At 37.0% G+C, this 16,913-nt stretch overlaps 2 protein-coding genes across 3 annotated transcripts; both read right to left on the reverse strand.

Moving 5' to 3' along the window:
* Positions 1–2,971: 2,971 nt before the first annotated feature.
* LOC103719613 (protein CHUP1, chloroplastic-like) lies at positions 2,972–11,900 on the reverse strand. 2 transcript variants are annotated; one of them, XM_026809440.2, is made up of 9 exons: positions 11,569–11,900; positions 10,381–10,609; positions 9,312–10,149; positions 8,234–9,214; positions 8,012–8,143; positions 7,743–7,924; positions 7,486–7,597; positions 4,397–4,540; positions 2,972–3,348 (listed from the first exon to the last, which is right to left on the reverse strand). In XM_026809440.2, exons 3-9 carry the CDS (start codon positions 10,113–10,115, stop codon positions 3,268–3,270), a joined length of 2,436 nt encoding a protein of 811 aa, XP_026665241.2. In that variant the 5' UTR covers positions 10,116–10,149; positions 10,381–10,609; positions 11,569–11,900; the 3' UTR covers positions 2,972–3,267. The 2 variants fall into 2 exon arrangements, with proteins under 2 accessions (XP_026665241.2, XP_038985697.1); XM_039129769.1 differs by having other exon boundaries at positions 3,007–3,348; positions 9,312–10,144.
* A 2,579-nt stretch (positions 11,901–14,479) lies between these two features.
* On the reverse strand, positions 14,480–16,880 carry LOC103719632 (putative UPF0481 protein At3g02645). The gene is made up of 2 exons (XM_008808970.2): positions 16,543–16,880; positions 14,480–15,746 (listed from the first exon to the last, which is right to left on the reverse strand). The coding sequence occupies exons 1-2, from the start codon at positions 16,878–16,880 to the stop codon at positions 14,480–14,482; spliced, it is 1,605 nt and encodes a 534-aa protein (XP_008807192.2).
* Between the last annotated feature and the right edge of the window lie 33 nt (positions 16,881–16,913).

Below are 16,913 nucleotides of genomic sequence, written 5' to 3' on the forward strand. Positions count from 1 at the left end.
GTTTATGATTATACTTGAATGGATTTGAACTCTTAGTCCGACGAGAACGTTAGGGCTTGTATGGCGGAAGTATGTCGGATCCGTGCGGGCGTGTGTTTAGTCTCACATCGGTTATTTGTTGGGTAGATTTTGAGTACTTATATAGAATTAAGGAACCCAAATAATACCTTTCGACTAGCTATTTTGAGTGAGTTTCTGAGTTGTTGTAATTATGGAGAAAAATGGGTCAACATGAGGAGGAAGCTTATTATCATGTAGATGATGGAGTGATGCTTCGAGGAAGCTTAATTATAATTAGAATGAAGTTATTCTTATTATGAGACTTTTGAGATGCTTCGAGTAACCGTGTCAGACCCAACGAGCACGTACCGTCAATAAACTCGATCTTGGAAGAGGGACCGCAGTGACTACGTACTTAAAGTTGATCTTAGCCTGAGACGTGGGGTCTCGGCAGCCATTGTCTCTTTGTGGGTCGTTGGACTTCCCTTTAGATTTGCATGTCTTGTTCCCTTCAACCCATGTATTTGTTTCCATCCCAATGTATCCTTGCACGTCGGAGTCTTTATAGTGTTTGTTCTCCGATTGGAGGTTGGTAGGGGGTTTGATATCTTTCTTCCCAGTAGCCATCCTTCCAATCTTCATCGAGCCACCATGGCCCATGCATGTCAGTCCTCAGCCCTTCTGACGGAATGATGGAGTCATGCCAGTCCTCTTGACAGAGAAAACAAACGGAAGAATAACGGAGAGGGGAAGAACAGATGCCCATCTAACAGAGGAAGCATGCATGGATTCCAAAGACCTAACGTAGGAGAAACTAGCTGGAGATCAGAAACTGGTCCTCCGGCTTTGCTTCATAAGGTTATATTAACACTGCATGGAATTGTAACAACTAAAAAAAAAAAAAGCCAGCCGAAAAATATTGTTTGCGTTGCCCGGTTGACGTAGAACTAAACACACGCCTGTATGAATTCTGATAGAAATTAACTATACTGACTAATTGCCAAGATTGATTTATGTTTTTAGTTTGATCCGTAGTCACAGGCCATGCAAAAATTAGAGAACTATCTAGATACTCAAAATCTTGTTGTTGTCATCGTAGCCATCACTCAGCACTCTTTCAATTCAATCTGAAGCTCTAGTTTTACTTTGATACCGCACTACAAAAAAAAAAAAGGGTTAAATCAGAGAACCGTCCAGATACTAAAATCCTTCTTGTTGTCGTACCAAAAAGTTGAATGTACGTGTTTCAAAAGAGAGAGAGAAAAAAAAAGATGGGATTCCCATCAGGGGCCCATCAAAGCTTTACTGAGAAAATGAGAACCCAAATGATGAAGAGGTGGACACAGAGCAAGTAGGAGCTGGAAAAGAGGTCCTCTGCAACGGTTGGAAAGCCTGGAAAGCCAGTGCCCAAATCCAACACCAAATTTGAGTTAGCTCCGGCTCATCCTCTGATCTGAACACTCCATTGTTCCCGGAAATCCTGGAGGAAATTGCATCTCTTTTTTTTTTTTTTTTTTTTTTGCTAAAGCGGGCGATTCATACACAGCGGATACGAATACACCCTATAGAGTCAGAATACAAAAAATTCCGAAGTGCTCCGGGCATCTCTCTCTTCTCAGCCCATAAGGTACCTTCCGAGTGGCACGCTACATACGCTGCCACCCAGTCGGCCGCGCCATTAGCCTCACGATACACATGCATAGCCTGTAATGTAACACCCTCCTTCGCCATCATCCAAATGTCACAAAGTAAGGGATGGGCACCACCATGACTGCTCGGGCCCCTACGGATCCAGCTGATCACCGTGGCCGAGGAAATTGCATCTCTCACTAGGGTAAAAGTGGTCTTAGATGGCTATCTACCTGCAATTGCACCATCTCAACATCTCCACCTTGCTATACTTAACATTGGTGTAGAAGTTAGATTTCTGCTACCTCTGCATATTTATAATATGCATTGATCGGTCAAACATTTGGATCTTCGCTACCTCTACACCACCAATCTCGCAAATTGAATCATCGACTAACTGAACGGTGTCTTCCTTCATGACCCAGACTACAAGCTTCACAATTATCGAACGAAAGACTAAGCAAGTATAGGTAGTTAAAATAAAACAAAGCCTAGAATTTTGAATGTAATTATTGATTTAAAATCCGAAAGCTAAAGGATCTTGGTGCTACTAATAAATAACTAGAAGAGAGAACTAATTAATATACTCCACCAACTAACTTCTTTACCATTCCTCAGAATCTACTACAGTCACACAAAATTCACTATATACAAAGAGAAGCTTTATTATTTCTTTCAATGAAAGAAGGAATTTGTAAGTTATAGGTCCCTTACAAAGCTAGAGAGATCTGGCTACCTTTGAAGTCAAAGAAAACAAAAAAAAAAAAAATCGCAAGAAAACTAAATTAAGCTATATAGCTGATTTCGGTCTTCCAAAAAAAATATGGTTCCATGGGTGACATATCTCTATCAATTGCTTTGGTTCCAAGGATGACCTATCTCTATCAATTGCTTTTCCATGCCAGCTACCACACCGTCGCACGATTTCACGAGAAAAAAGGTGATCATCAGCTGCTTTGGACTAAGACACGGTTTTGGAACAAGCATTTCAACCATCAAAGCAACTGAGATACATGATAGTCTAGATCAAGAGTTATGTAAAGCATAGTCATCATCAATTTCATTAGTATAGCTTTAATTTGATGTCTTTTTCACCTAGAATGTGCATCGATAAGGTTGAATTAGGAGGAACCTTCTTTTCAAGCTGACTGCAGGATGGGTACCATCAGCTAAACCTAAGTCTAAGTTTAATAACAAAGAGATTACATGCTTCAATCAGCTCAGACTAGCCCAACTTCTGCCCTAGAATCTTTCAGCCCGAACCCGACCTCCGGCCTGGCCCGATCAACCCAGGGACAGGTCAATCCCTTGTTAAGGTGGCATCCCATCTATGGAGCCTTGGCAAATTATGGCATAGTATAACTCAGAATTCCATACAGAAGTATTTATGATAGCCACACAAAATGTTCAACTTGGAGTTCCATGAAGTCTCATATATCAGCCAAATGCACCAAGGGCAGTAAGATTCTTCCTTTGGAGGACAGCAACAACAAACGATTTACACAAACAACCTTTGGAACTCCACACCACAAACATACAAAGAAGAACTCTGTAATGCTGCAATATATTTGATTCTATGTGATGCTTACTGAGAAGGTAAGCCAATAATTATATACTTTTTCCAATTCCTTCTTTGCTCTATGCCTTATTTCTGACATGTGCAAGGTTCCGCAGCTCCTCAAAGGCATACATAGTCTCCTCGTCAAATCCTCCAGCAAACTGCAGAGTAGAATCAAAAAAGTTTATTGGCAGATCCCGAGTGCACCAAAAAAATCATGTTTGGATGAATGCTAACTGGGAAAGCATAACAAAGACAACATATGCTATTTGGACATTAGTGGAATTATATAAAGATCTAACGACAGACTCAACTTTTTATTGATTGATAAGCCATATCACCTATGCATAAAAATTTATCACATTTACACTTATCGCCAGTAATTAGGATAGTTATTCCCATTAAACAATGGTCTTATTCTTATAATTTGATTCAGTTTTTTTTTCGTGTCGGGCCCAAATTTTGCATGATAATTACACGATCGATATTCACAAGTGAACCTCAACATTTCAATTCATAACAAGGTCAGATTAGTTGAGATTATATTTAGGTAAGCAATTCATTTGTAATGGAACAAATTTCTTGATTCTAAACTTACTTCCTATCCAACAAAACCTAACAGAACACAATAACATTAATTCTTTCACTAGTGGAATGAATGCTTCTTATAACACAGTGCAAGCCTAACCTTCAGACAAGCTTAGGATGGCATGGCAAGGTAAAGACTGAGGACAGGAGTGGGAGTAGAAAGGAGCGAGCCTTGCGCGTGTGCAAGTGCATGAGGGGGGGTGGGGGAGGAGACAGGCAAAGGTTGAAACGTTTAAGAATGAGAAACCCAAATCACCTGTCGCTTCAGTAATTATCAGATAGTGCAGGTGATTTCAATTATCTTGGGTAAACATCAGTTACCAGAGCTCCGCCATAATTTACTATCTTTAGATAATATTTATAGCATCCAGACACCTTCAGTTCAAACATTTCAAGTAAAAAACCACTTAACCATGAATTAAAATCTTTCTGATAGATGACCTTGGCATGTTTGAAATGTTGCAGGGAATAAAATAAGAACATAGTCACTTCCTTTTAATTAGTTTCACTAGATCACTGGAGCTAAACTTTAGTAAGAATCATGTTTGTCCAAACTAGCTGAAGCGTCTAGTTCACGTAGTAATTTTGGTTATTCCAGTTGTTTCTGTTTTCATTACTTACCTGATGAATTCTAAAAGCAAATCTCACTCCCTGAAGTAGCATGTAGTCCACAGCAGGATCTTTATCTGCTGCTCCCTTAGCTTGAAGCTCCATTGCTACTCTCTTCATGTACTTCTTGGCCAACTTAACTGATGCAAATTTTATCTGCAGGCAACCAATTAAAGAACTCAGATGGAAGCAAATAGATTGATATTAAATATTATCTTGTCAGTTCTGAGGACACGACCCTTTGGACTAATACAAAGGGTTTGAACAAATGTTGCTCATACAAATCTTTGTAAATTTAATGATTAAAGGATATTAGCGTTGATGTTATCTAAATATCCATGTCTAATGTTAGATTTGCTCATTTAACAACAACTGTCAGATGGCAATATCAGCATAGAAGATAGAACATGATTAGAACTGACAAGAACTATGCAGCATAATTTCAATGAAGAGCTCGAAACCTCCATCTCTGCTTTTGGTCTTCTTATGTGTTTTACAAATCCTAGCTACAAACTAAATATATATGTTAGGGTTTGCACTGTGTATGTGGGTTCTATTTTACGAGATACTAAATAGTGTTCTTCAATAGCTTCAGATATAGGGACAATAAGGACTGTGATTGTATCAACCATGTAGAAAAATACGTTTGTATGGGACAAAGTATGAGCATATAATATATGACTAATGGTCCAAGAGACTGCCAAAGAAGTAAAAGAGCATATTCTTTTACAATCTGGATATATGTAGTTCTGTGATTTCAAATATTTGTGGTTTTCATTTTCCAATGACCAAATTTGTTAACCAATGGAATTTTCTGGGGCATATAGTTATATTAGTGGGACAAAAACTTATGAGTACCAAACCACATCACTACATCCTGCCATAAAAATACTTGCTGAGACCATAGAGAACAATGGTGCTCATAAAGTGACAGCAGAAATTGTTAGGCGCGCATGTTCTAAAACCTTCACTGCATGATTCAGCATTCATGGTTTTATTTATGGGGATCATCAATTGTGAACAAGGTTTTAATCTCGGTTTTGTTTGATCCAAAGTAAATGAGTTTCAGTATGGTAGTTTCATTAGAAAACGACCAGTAATATAAGTTTTAAAAAAAAAACCAATTAAAATTAGGATTTTGTGGTGTTGTTTTGAAGCACTTCAAACACCAAAAGCAAAAACAACAACACTTTTCTTAAGTTTAAGTAATTGAAAAAGTATCTGTATGTCATATCTTCTCCAAAACATTTATTCACCCTTTTAAATAACTATAAAGAAAAAAAGAATAGGGTCGTTCTGTTTTGGATAATTAGTGTTTACATTAGTGGAAAAATCTTGCCTCCTAAACTTGTAGCAGAGTTATAAATAAACCCAAAAGTTTGTTGAACATAAACCAAAAGATGAGACATTTAGCTTGTGAAAAATTTATCCATTTAGAGTTGGAAAATCTATTGTACTGTTGTTATGCAGAGTCCCGATTAGACTCTTCATGTTGAACAGCATTAAGTCTTTTTGCTTCATTGAAGAATGCAAAGGCTCTGTTCTAACTTTACTACTAGGAGTGTTGCCCATCAAGATCAGGAAAGAGCAAAGTGAAATACTGAAACCATGTTATGCTTGGTGATCCATTAAGAGGAAGGAAATGATCCATACAAAAGATCAAGGCACAAGAATTTAGATACATAACAAGAAATTATTATTGTGTTAGGTGAGTAACGATACTGAATGACAATTAAGGCCTTCTTCATTTGGAAAGATATGGTTAGGTGCTTATATATCAGCTATAATAGCCAAATGAAATCAGAAATTATGCACCTAACTCTTTTAATTCCAGACTGGATGAAAAAATAATGAACATTAAATAGCACAAATAATGAATAAAACCATAACTATAAAAAGCTACCTTCTCATATTGACATATCAAGTCCAACTTATAGTTCCATCTAATTAAACTACATGATTTCAAAAACAGCAGTAAAGTATTCATCATAGAATGGGAGGAAAAGAAAAAAATATTTTAGAGCATTATAAATGAAAGAGAACAATATTTTCAAGAAGTCAATATATCGAATCAAACTTGAAGAGTTTCATTTAATTACACTATGATTTCTAAAACAGCTGCAAATTATTCATCTCAGAACTGTAGGAGAAAAACAAAAAAAAACAGGAGCACTATTAATGAAGAGGGCAATACTTTCAGGAAGTTAATACCCTGTATTGTCACATCAACTCAATTCCAACAATTTTATGTAATTAAGCATGCAACTTCCAAAATAATGACAAAATAGTCATCACAGAATCTACGAATAGATAAGAAACATTCAGCAGCAGAGGATTTGAATAGGCCAATATGTTCCAGATGTTATCTCCTCATGGTTACCCACCAAGTCAGTTTTGATAGTTTAAAAAAGTTACCTTATATATAAATTCAAATAATCATGAAAGAATCACAATGGATCGCTTAGTTAATCTGATTGGATGGCAAACATGTCTATAGATAATTATTAAACCCTATAAGAAATTTGCCCTTTACCTTATGTATGCCTATCAGAAGCTTAAGTTTATAGTTTGTCAATATTAGCAAACAAAATGTGGACGCCACCATGGTTGAATCCACAAACATGGACCATGTCTATCATTCCCCTACATTACCTTGCAAGAAATACGGAAAATAAATCAGGCAATGGTTCTTACTCCATCTTATCCACATATATTGTAAGAAAAATTTTCCTAAGAAGCATAGCAAAATTTAGAACTCCGAATATTTGAGTAGATTACAGGGCCCTCAAAACCAAAGATCTTCTAGTTCTGATAGTATACATCAATTATCAACATTAGTTTTGAAAAAAAAATAAAGTTGTGATAAAAGTGCTGAAATAATTTAGCAAGATTTTTATTGCACTGCTGCAACTGCAATTTGAATTTGTAAATTTATTGTTTAACAAGATATTCCCCAATTGCCTTTTGATGGATTGGCTTCTGTAAAAATAATTAGGCATTACTTGCAATAATTTGTAAAAATAAAACAGAATTCATAAGGGTTTGAGCATATTGTAGCAAAAATTGAATTAAATTAAGTATTAAGGTTTGACTATACATGCCTTGCTCATGATGCCACTATCGAGCATCCAGTCTGTTGGAATTTGGAAGCCCTTGCAGTGGCGCACCATCACATCTCTTGTGCGAAGAAGGTTATAAACAGTTCTCTCCATTCTAATATTAGAACGGCAGGAGTCATGTTGTTTCATATGGAAACAAATAACAGTTAGTGTTGAGTTTAACATAAATGCACATACATTCTGAATTATATATAGAATGGTCCAACTAAAATGTGTAGACTGATAGTTAAAGGCCTTACTTTTCAGATAGCACGGCCATTTTCTTTAGTGCTACATCACAAGGAAGACGAGGGTCATCCTTATAATTTGAAACTTCGGATTCTAATTTCTTAAGATCACGGTATCCGAATGCTGCTTCTCGTAGAGTGTCAGCTTTCTTCTCTGGCCAATCAAAGTGCTTTAACACTGCTCTCTCATCCACCTTCATGGAAATAAAAAGCATTCCAGGTACTTAAGAAGATTGTTGCAACCGCCAGATTAGAAAATAAACTTTCTTAAGTGTACTTACAAGGAAGCCGAGTTCATCATCAAGCCACTTTACAAATGCAACTACATCGTCAATGTCACGATAGGCAGCATCATTCACCTCCTTTATTAGAGATTTCACAAATTCACCTTGAGTCTCAACATCTGCCTTTATCTAAACACAACACTTGGAAACTCAATATGTAACTTTAGAAGAAACTAAATGGTTAGACCAGGAACAGAATACTTAAATAGAGTTTCTTACAGCTAGCAAATGCGAAGAACGGTTCTCAATTTCACCAATCATGCTACTACGAACATCTGCGACATTGGGAACATCACAAACGCCACCAGTAATAGAATCTTTTCGTGAGTCTCTCTTCATAAGTGAATGGTATAACTCAGCCACCTGAGGTGCTCTCTGCATCACCCCTGTGCCTCTCTTCGAGAACTTGGGTGGAGGAGGTGGGGGCGGTGGTGGAGGTGGTGGAATTGGAACTGACCCATTTGTCTTATCTACACCAGAAACAGAAGTAGAAGGCCTTGGGGGAGGATTAGGAATTCGCAGTGCCCGCTTCTCAACATCCAAAGCTGCAACCTTCGATGGCTCTGGTTTGCTTATACATAATCTTGGACTTTGAATACCACCTAAATTATATTTCTGAACAATTAGCTGGTGGGTGTCCCTCATTGCACGGTTATCTCCACCAGCTGCTTCTTCATTTTCCAATTCTTTAGGATAAATAAAACCATCAGATTGCCTCCTCTTGTTAATGGCCAGCTCTTCTACGCATCCCCTTGGTCCACTGATAGAATGTCTTCTCCGAGGGCTTCTACCTTCTTGGGCTTCTATCCAGTCTTTATCTAGGATACCTTGACATTCTAAATTTCGGCAATCTCCTTCACTTTGAGGCCAGTTCATTAGTTTTTTCACAAGACCATCGTTCTTCAAGCTGTGTATTTCATTGGCAACAGATGTGCTCTGACAATATGATAAGTTTTGATGATCAACATTTCTCACCAAGTTCTGATAACTAAAGTCATCATCTAAACCTACAATCTCCCTTGATGCTTTGTCTGAGTTACCTAGTTCACGGCGTAAGCATGAGTTCACCCATCGGAGGTAAGCAAGTTCCTCAACCTCAGTCAGCCTACTCATTTGCAGACCTTCAACTTGTTTGGTTAGATTTTCATTTGTGTGCCGTAACACTGATGCCTCAGCCTGAACCTTTGCCACTATGTCACTCTGTAAAAAAAAAAATAATGATGGCAACAAAATCAATTCAGTAAAAGAAACCACATCCGTAATGACTATAAGATGAAGACTGTAATAGAAGCAATACCTCTGTAACTTTTGCAAGAGACGCAAGTTGTGATTCAGCTGAAGAAAGCCTAAATGCTAGATTTCTCTTTTGAAGCTGGAGCTCCTTGTTCAGACGACGTAGTTCAAGAACTTCAATCTCTAAACTTGAATAAGATGTCTTTCTTTCTTCAGTTAGATCAGATACTGAGTTCAAACTCCCTTTAGAACTTGAATTTTCTTCATGTTGTTCTATTGTAGAGGATAAAGAGGCCACTTGCTCCAAAAGGTTTGTTCTTTCAGCTTCTAGTGAACTGACCCTGCTGGTAAGATTTTCAATTTCATTCCTCTTGATATCAAGTTCCTTTTCAAACTCCAAAACTATTGGGCTTTCCTTATAATGTAGTAGCTCAGACTGTAGTATTGATTCTCTCTCCTTAGACTCTCTTAGCTGTTCTCTGAGGTGATCTAGCTCAAGAAATAGATCATGAGATGCAGGGGACTTAATACGATGGCAATCATACACATGGGGATGAACTTGAGCAGCATTGGCTGAGCATGGAAAATCACCAATAAAAGATCGTTTAGCACGAGAATGATATGGTAATTGATTTCTTTGATTCGAGATTTCTGGGCAAGCAAGTGGTGGCTTCTTATTAGGAACTGATGTCTGCTGTTTGGTTTTCTTATCACTCGTGAAGCCTTTCACAATTTGGGATCCCCATAAGGAAGTGGACTTGGGCTTCAAAGGATTTCCATTGTTTTTCCCATGAATCTTCACAGTGTGAGTATGCTCAGAACACTTGCACGGCTTGGTTCTCTTATCAGATAAAATGTATTCTCTCATTTTGGTCCCAATGTCTTCATGCCACCATCCTAAACTTCAAACGACAAATGACCAAATGATTTGAGTGGTAGGCGGCGTTTTATAAAAATAAAAATCATTCAAATGTGTACCCAGTGCATATAGATTTCCGCAAATTTAAGGGAGAGTGACCCATGAATAGATGATCCATGAATGTTAACTTTATTTCGATAGCCAAATAACTAATCTCTAAGTCCATTACTATGCCATATTAATATCAAGACAAGTAGAAACATAAGAATATTACCTTGTTTCTAAAAGATCACTAAAAAAGAACAATTCCTGAATGGAAAATGAAAGAAGACCAAGCTTTGGAGCTCTTAAGTGCTATGAGGAATGGCCTTTAAACTGCAAATCCCTGAAAGATGATAGGGCTTCTTTCTCTGCATCTAATGAACTGTGCATAAAATAAATGGTAGACAGCAGCACGGCAAAGCATTTGCATTGCTCAGATAACTCAACTATTGTTCTCCAAACTGCAAGATATAAATGACATCAGTGTTCTTGTTTCAGTCTAATAACAAAGTACATTTAAGATTACAACCTGGACATTTTGAAGTCTTGAGATCCAAATCCAAATCATTGGGTTATAGCTAGTTACAAATGAGAGCATGGCTTAAAACACAAGCACATTGAAGTCATGAATGATTCAAAATTTCATCCTTGAAAACGAAAATTTGGACCTTTTCCTCACATTCCATACCAAAAGGCTACCAAATAAGTGAAGGAAAACACCATAAACTGCAAGCTTTTGGCTTCCTAAAAGCCTAAAATTTTAAAACTTAACCCAGAGCTAGGGCTTAGACCCTATTAAATGTTCAAAGTCATTCAAAAGAGGTAACTGGCTTATCTTCTGTGGAAGTTCCGATCCAAGCTCCAAAAAACATGAACAAGACAGAACACAGGAATCCTTTCAAAGCCCCAGAAGCCTCTGAAACGTTCGAGCAAAGCTACAAATTTTCCAACGGAAATCACGTTTACTGATTAAGACAAAATGGAAGACAGACCAGAAGCTAAAGAGATGAAGGAAAACACCAGAAAGGTGCAACCTTTTGTTTCCAAAAGGCCTAACATTTCGAAATTTAACTCATATCGAGCGCTTAAATGCTTAAAATGACATAAAGGAAAGATAATAACTGCCTTATCTTTCCAGTCCCAAGCTCCAAGATAATAATAAATAAAAAAACCACTTGAACAAGATAGCACAATGAATCCCTTCAAATCCCCAAAACTCTAAACAAATCAAGCAAAGCTGTGATTTTTTCTACCGGAAATCGCGATCTCTTATCAAGCCAAGACAGAAGACAGAAGAGAGGCTCATGAAGTGAAGAAAAACAGCAGAGAGGCGAAGCCATTTAGCTTCCCAAAGGGCTAAAATTTCAAACTTGAACCTATATCGAGGGCTTAAATGCTTAAAATGGAAAGAAATGACTACCTGATCATTATAAATTCGACTTCCAAGCTCCAAAACAATAGAACAAGATACAACAAGAAATCTTGTCGAGCAAGGCTACGATTTTTCTATTGGAAATCGAGCTTTTGATCGAGCCAAGACGGAAGACAAGACCGCAACCTTGTTCTTCCTGAGAAGCAAAAACCTCACTGAGGTCTCGAGCTTCTAAAACCCTTATAAAACCTTGGAAAACCGATAGGTTCTTTGTTTGCTCTCGACTTCGCCGGTTTCTCGTCTTCTTGTGAGCGGATTTTAAGACGCGACGCTCCAAGTTCGAGGCTTTTGTGCGCCTGGGAATTGGGGACGTAATGGAGAAAAAAAAAAAGCTGGGGAAGCGTCCTCCTTTTTTTAACCCAGTTTGAAAATTTGAAATTTGAAAGGCTAGAGCCGTAGGGACATAGGACTTGTGGATGCAATGCACCAACGGTCGAGTTCTGCGGTGAGAATTTATGAAAGATTCGGAAAATGATCATGTAGGAAGTTGGTAGCCTGGACATTCCTCGGTTGCAACTAGCAAGTAGGAAGGCAGGCTAATTACCTTTTGCAAGGTGCTTTGAGAGTCACGCACACAAATCTTTGTTAAGAGAAGTGATACTTCCAAAGTTCATTGCTTGGGTTTAAAATAATGGTTGTTAAAATATGAATTGAGAGGGGAAGAATGAGGGGTTGTGAAATCACAACATAGTTGTGCCTGTGATTAGAGGAAGATGGGAAGGAAAATTTGTGTGTGGATATGGTATGATGGGTTTATTTACCTACTATAAAAAAAAAAAATCACATGATGCATGGTTGGACAGTTGCTTTAACTTGGACTATTTTTATTTTTGAGTAATATAAGATTTGATCTTTTTATTTTTGGTTTTATAGTAATGATCATTAAAATAGGAACTAAGAGTGGAAGAAGAAGTTTGCCAACCTAAATCAAGTGTAATATTTTGTATATGCATACAAATAAAGAAGAGAAAAAAAAAAAAAGGAGATAGGAGCTAGAGCCTAGTAGGAGCATATATGAGAAAAAGAGAGATAGGATTCATAGGGAATTTTTGAGATGGAGGAAAAAAATACCATATATAAGAGAAAAAAAGATACATATTTAGCACGTCACAGAGCTCTATTATTCATTGAGATTCTTTTTTATTTTAATTTTGATTTTATCAAAAATATGTTTAAGCCTACTAAGAGGTGCAATGAAATAGAAATTTCTAAGATAGAAAGAAAGCAGGATTTATGGTAGGGAGCATATATTTTTCACCTTCTTTTATAGCATAATTAAGGTGCAAGCTTTATCTCTATATTTCTTTTGTTTTTATTTTCTCTTCCATACTTGAATTGTGGGCCCAAAGTGGAGCAATATATGAACTCTTTCATTTCTTTACCATATCTAATATTCAAACTTTATATTAGCATTATTCCTGGCCAATTCCGAGAGTTTTTATTCCATAAAATAAATTTGCATTGATCTAAATAAAAAATTAAACATACAAAATATGCAAGTTATAAAATTATTTTTTATCTAATTAACAATGATTTGAGTAAAAAGCATCACTATGTTTTTTTTTTTGTTTTCTAGTATATCGTCTATTATCATAGCTAATATCTTATAACTCAACCTAGAGTGGACTATGCAAATGATGGCCTTTGTTTAGTAGTGGCAATGACAATGATAGGTGGGGTCCATCATTTTAAGAATATTAGTCTTATTGAAACATTAGCTTATGCATCTTGATCCGGTTAGAATGATTTCTATAACTTATTTATATATTCTTTATCCTTTATAAATTCTCTGGCATAAACTTGAGCGCACCTTTTATGAAAACCTATTTGGATTATCATTTCATAAAAGTATATAACTATTCTGCTGTAATACACAAATCTATAAAACTTTAGAAACAAAAAATCATATACGTTCAAGATCCTTTACCCATACATTGAACGATGAGAAGTAAATAATTTTAATAGTATGATAACATGTTTTCATTTGATCTATAATCTAAAAACGTCCAAATCAACTAAAATTTAATTTTTATACATTTTAAAGTATCCTCTAAAATAAATGAATTTTGGTCTCCGGGCATTTTGTATGCTATAAATCACAATCAATCATATTTATTTTTATTGTAAAATATACATCATTGATTCCTACTGGGAAGCATGTGGGGCTAACTGCACTCAAGTGCGTTACACACACACATGTACATATACACGTTTATGTGTACATATGTATATATAAAAATTATAATATACTAGTAAAGAGATAATTTTAAACCTGGTGTTAAATTTAAATAATCGTGGTTATAAAATAAAAATCTAAATAATTGATATTCATAAATAATATCTAAACAATTGAACGCCATCCCCCGCTTCTAAATAAAAATGCATCAAACTGTCGGAACATCAACACATTATATAGTCAAAATCATTATAAGTGACCCACTATTCTAAATCATGATTGACATCAAGAGAGTTGCCATGCTTATGAGATGAGGGGGAAATATGACCTTTCCAAATGCGTAAACAGTGATGAAAAACTCTATCATGATAGAGAAATGAGTGGAGGGGTATAAATCACCAATTCTAGATACAATGGCCAGGAATATAAGGAAGCTTAAAAATGGCTGAAGTTGTACACTGGCCACCAATGCCAAAGTTTTATGTATTACTCCTTTAAATTAGTCCAAGAGTTTTATACACAGCAAATTCCTCTTTCCTTTTATCAGTTGCTGAATATGTATGGGCTTAGGCTTGGAAATTGGAATCCTTGGAATCCCCACTTATTAGATCTCACCAAGACTTTGATATAACTTGGGCAGTCTTAGTTGTTGGTACCTTCTTTCCTTCTCTGTGCTCCAACTTTTTGCTTCAAAGCATGTATGTTGCTAATTCATAGCCTAGCTCATTTACCATGGAACCATGGAGCACAACCATAGGTCACACAAAAGGCCTGCAAACACATAACCAAGAAGAATGAAATAATAGCTAAGAAAACAAGGCATTCCCATGAATCAACTATATATCTCTTCAAAAACCTCCTTATCTTCACCCTCCACCTGCTGCAATAATAATTGTTCACATCTTCAATAACTTTGTCTAAAGTCCGAACCCTTGTTAGCCTGATCGATCTTGTCATCCCATTCCAAAGCTCGGCAACCTCTTGATCGCTCTTCAAACGGTTTAATACAATTCCTCCTTCTCTTAACAGCTTTGCATCCTCTATGGTGTCTATGATTCCATTCATTAGCTCAACATATCGCGACAAAGCCAAAGATCTCGATCCAACTGAAGCCTCGTATGCTACTAAATTCCTCAAAACAACTTCAGAATTGTCGTCAAGAGTAATCACCGGTAGACGAAATGTTGCAGTCCTTGTGTTAAAATCAATTGTTGATAGATTTCCATTAGTGGGACTGAACTTTATGCCTGCATTCCTGAGTTCTGTCACTGAAGGGATCACAATCTCTTCGAGCAATGGTGTAGTGTTACCATGATTTGGACATTCATTGTTTGGTTCGGAGTTTTGATTCATTTCAAAGGAGAGGAGGTGCTCGACGGGCTGCATTAGGATCGAGAGGATTGGCAGACTCGATACAATTCTCCAAGGGAGCTTCACTAAGAACATGATAATTGCGAAGACAAAGGCTCTAGCTCTGCTAGAGATGAAATCTCTAGTTGCACCAGCAAGCCATTTGATGCAACTAGCACTCTCATGTGATTTCTCATCATGATCAGTTTCTTCACTGGTTTCAATTTGTTCTTCAATCTTGGGGACTAAGTTGTAGTAGACGAACTCTAGTAAGTGAGAGTATTCAATGATACTGATGCATGAGGAGCTCTCTATCATCTTCAAAGGAGACAAATCCTTTAAGAATCCAACCAACATAGAGTGTAGTAATTCATGGGCAATTTTAGATGATGAGCACTGCACTTCTAAGATTGCTTCCAACAGAAAAAGTGGGATTTGGTTCTCTAGCATTATGATGTCACGAAGTAGCATGTTACGCGTCGATGTCCTCCTAATAGAGTCTATCAAACGAGGCGTTGCAGAAGAAAATCTTTGCAAGGTGTTGCCTTCATTGACAGAATAAATTTGGAGAAATTCAAGCAGGAACGAGGCATCGATCGCCATCATCCACGCCAGTGTCTCCCCATTATAGTTGAGGTACCTGTGAGTGATGAAAGTGTGCATGAGCATTGAAGGAGTTACCACCTCTTGTTTCAAAATCTGAGTCACATATCTTTTGGTTAATTCCTCAATAGTTAATGTACATAGTTTCTAATACTGGCTAGCTGTTTCTTTTAAACATCTATTTATGTCCCTTAAATCTATTTGGTCATATAGAACAGACTAAATTTATAGCTATTTTTGATTTATTGTGCATTTATGGTGCAGGTGGATCAAGCCTTGGGCTACAAACTGGTCGAGTTAAACAGAACTTTGAGCCTAATTGCAGTTATTTAAGAATAGTTCTTTTCCTACTTATTAAGCTTGAATGAGTCTATTATCAATGCCTATCGATCCCGAGCTTTTGTTTCTTTTTTGCAAGCATAAAATTTTGAGCCTTGGCTTAATCATGAATCAAACCTTTGGGTGGGGCTTGAGCTTGGCTTCTTTCATGAACAAACTTGTTATCAAGTTGATCTTGAGTTGTTCATGAACAACTGGTTAATTTGCAACCATTGCGAGGTCGATCGAAGCCTAGCTCAAGCTATGTCCATATGAAGCCGGTTTCTAGTCTAAGTTTTGGACAAATCTAGCTCATTATTTTTAGGGAGCCAAATCCAATGTCAAATTGAAATAGTCTATTCTAGCCAAGTCTGCAGGACACATCTCTGCTCCTGCTGCTTTTAAAGCAAAGCATGCATAACATAATTGAGTTAAATGACATTTATCTATGAGAAGTGAAACAGAAAAAGGAATTAGTTTATAATTAATTTTTGGATTAAAAGGTAAATATCTACCTGTAATAATTAGCTCGAATTCGATGCTCAAGCTTGGCAATGAGGTCGACAAGGTTTTGGAACTTGAGGTTGGAAAGCTGGTTTTGTGTTCTTTTGGCTGCAGAGAGCTTGTATCTCTCCATGTCATGGAGTTCTTCACGGCGGTGGTGGTAAGGGCCTATTGCAATGTATTGAGGGGTGTAGGCTTCTGGCTTACTACAAAGTAATGGTTTTGGTACAGTGGTGATGGTGATGGGATGATCATCATCATCATCATCTTCGAACTCCTCCTCGAGGACTCGACGGATGCGAATGACCCATTGGAACTCATCTAAGGAATGGTTTTGATCTGAAGGCATGGATGATGGGAGAGAGAGAGAAGGATAGAGCGA

This window comes from Phoenix dactylifera, chromosome 9 (genome assembly GCF_009389715.1).
Source record: "Phoenix dactylifera cultivar Barhee BC4 chromosome 9, palm_55x_up_171113_PBpolish2nd_filt_p, whole genome shotgun sequence".
In the NCBI taxonomy this organism is placed as follows: domain Eukaryota; kingdom Viridiplantae; phylum Streptophyta; class Magnoliopsida; order Arecales; family Arecaceae; genus Phoenix; species Phoenix dactylifera.

Excerpts from the sequence above, each read along its gene's own strand:
- LOC103719613 (XM_026809440.2), bottom strand. The coding sequence starts at position 10,115 with ATGAGAGAATACATTTTATCTGATAAGAGAACCAAGCCGTGCAAGTGT. Across the intron at positions 7,598-7,742 it reads ATGGCCGTGCTATCTGAAAA|AATGGAGAGAACTGTTTATA; the intron begins GTAAGGCCTTTA and ends TTCTAATATTAG. Across the intron at positions 4,541-7,485 it reads ATAGTGGCATCATGAGCAAG|ATAAAATTTGCATCAGTTAA; the intron begins GCATGTATAGTC and ends GGTTGCCTGCAG.
- LOC103719632 (XM_008808970.2), bottom strand. The coding sequence starts at position 16,880 with ATGCCTTCAGATCAAAACCATTCCTTAGATGAGTTCCAATGGGTCATT. Across the intron at positions 15,747-16,542 it reads ATTCGAGCTAATTATTACAG|GTACCTCAACTATAATGGGG; the intron begins GTAGATATTTAC and ends CATCACTCACAG.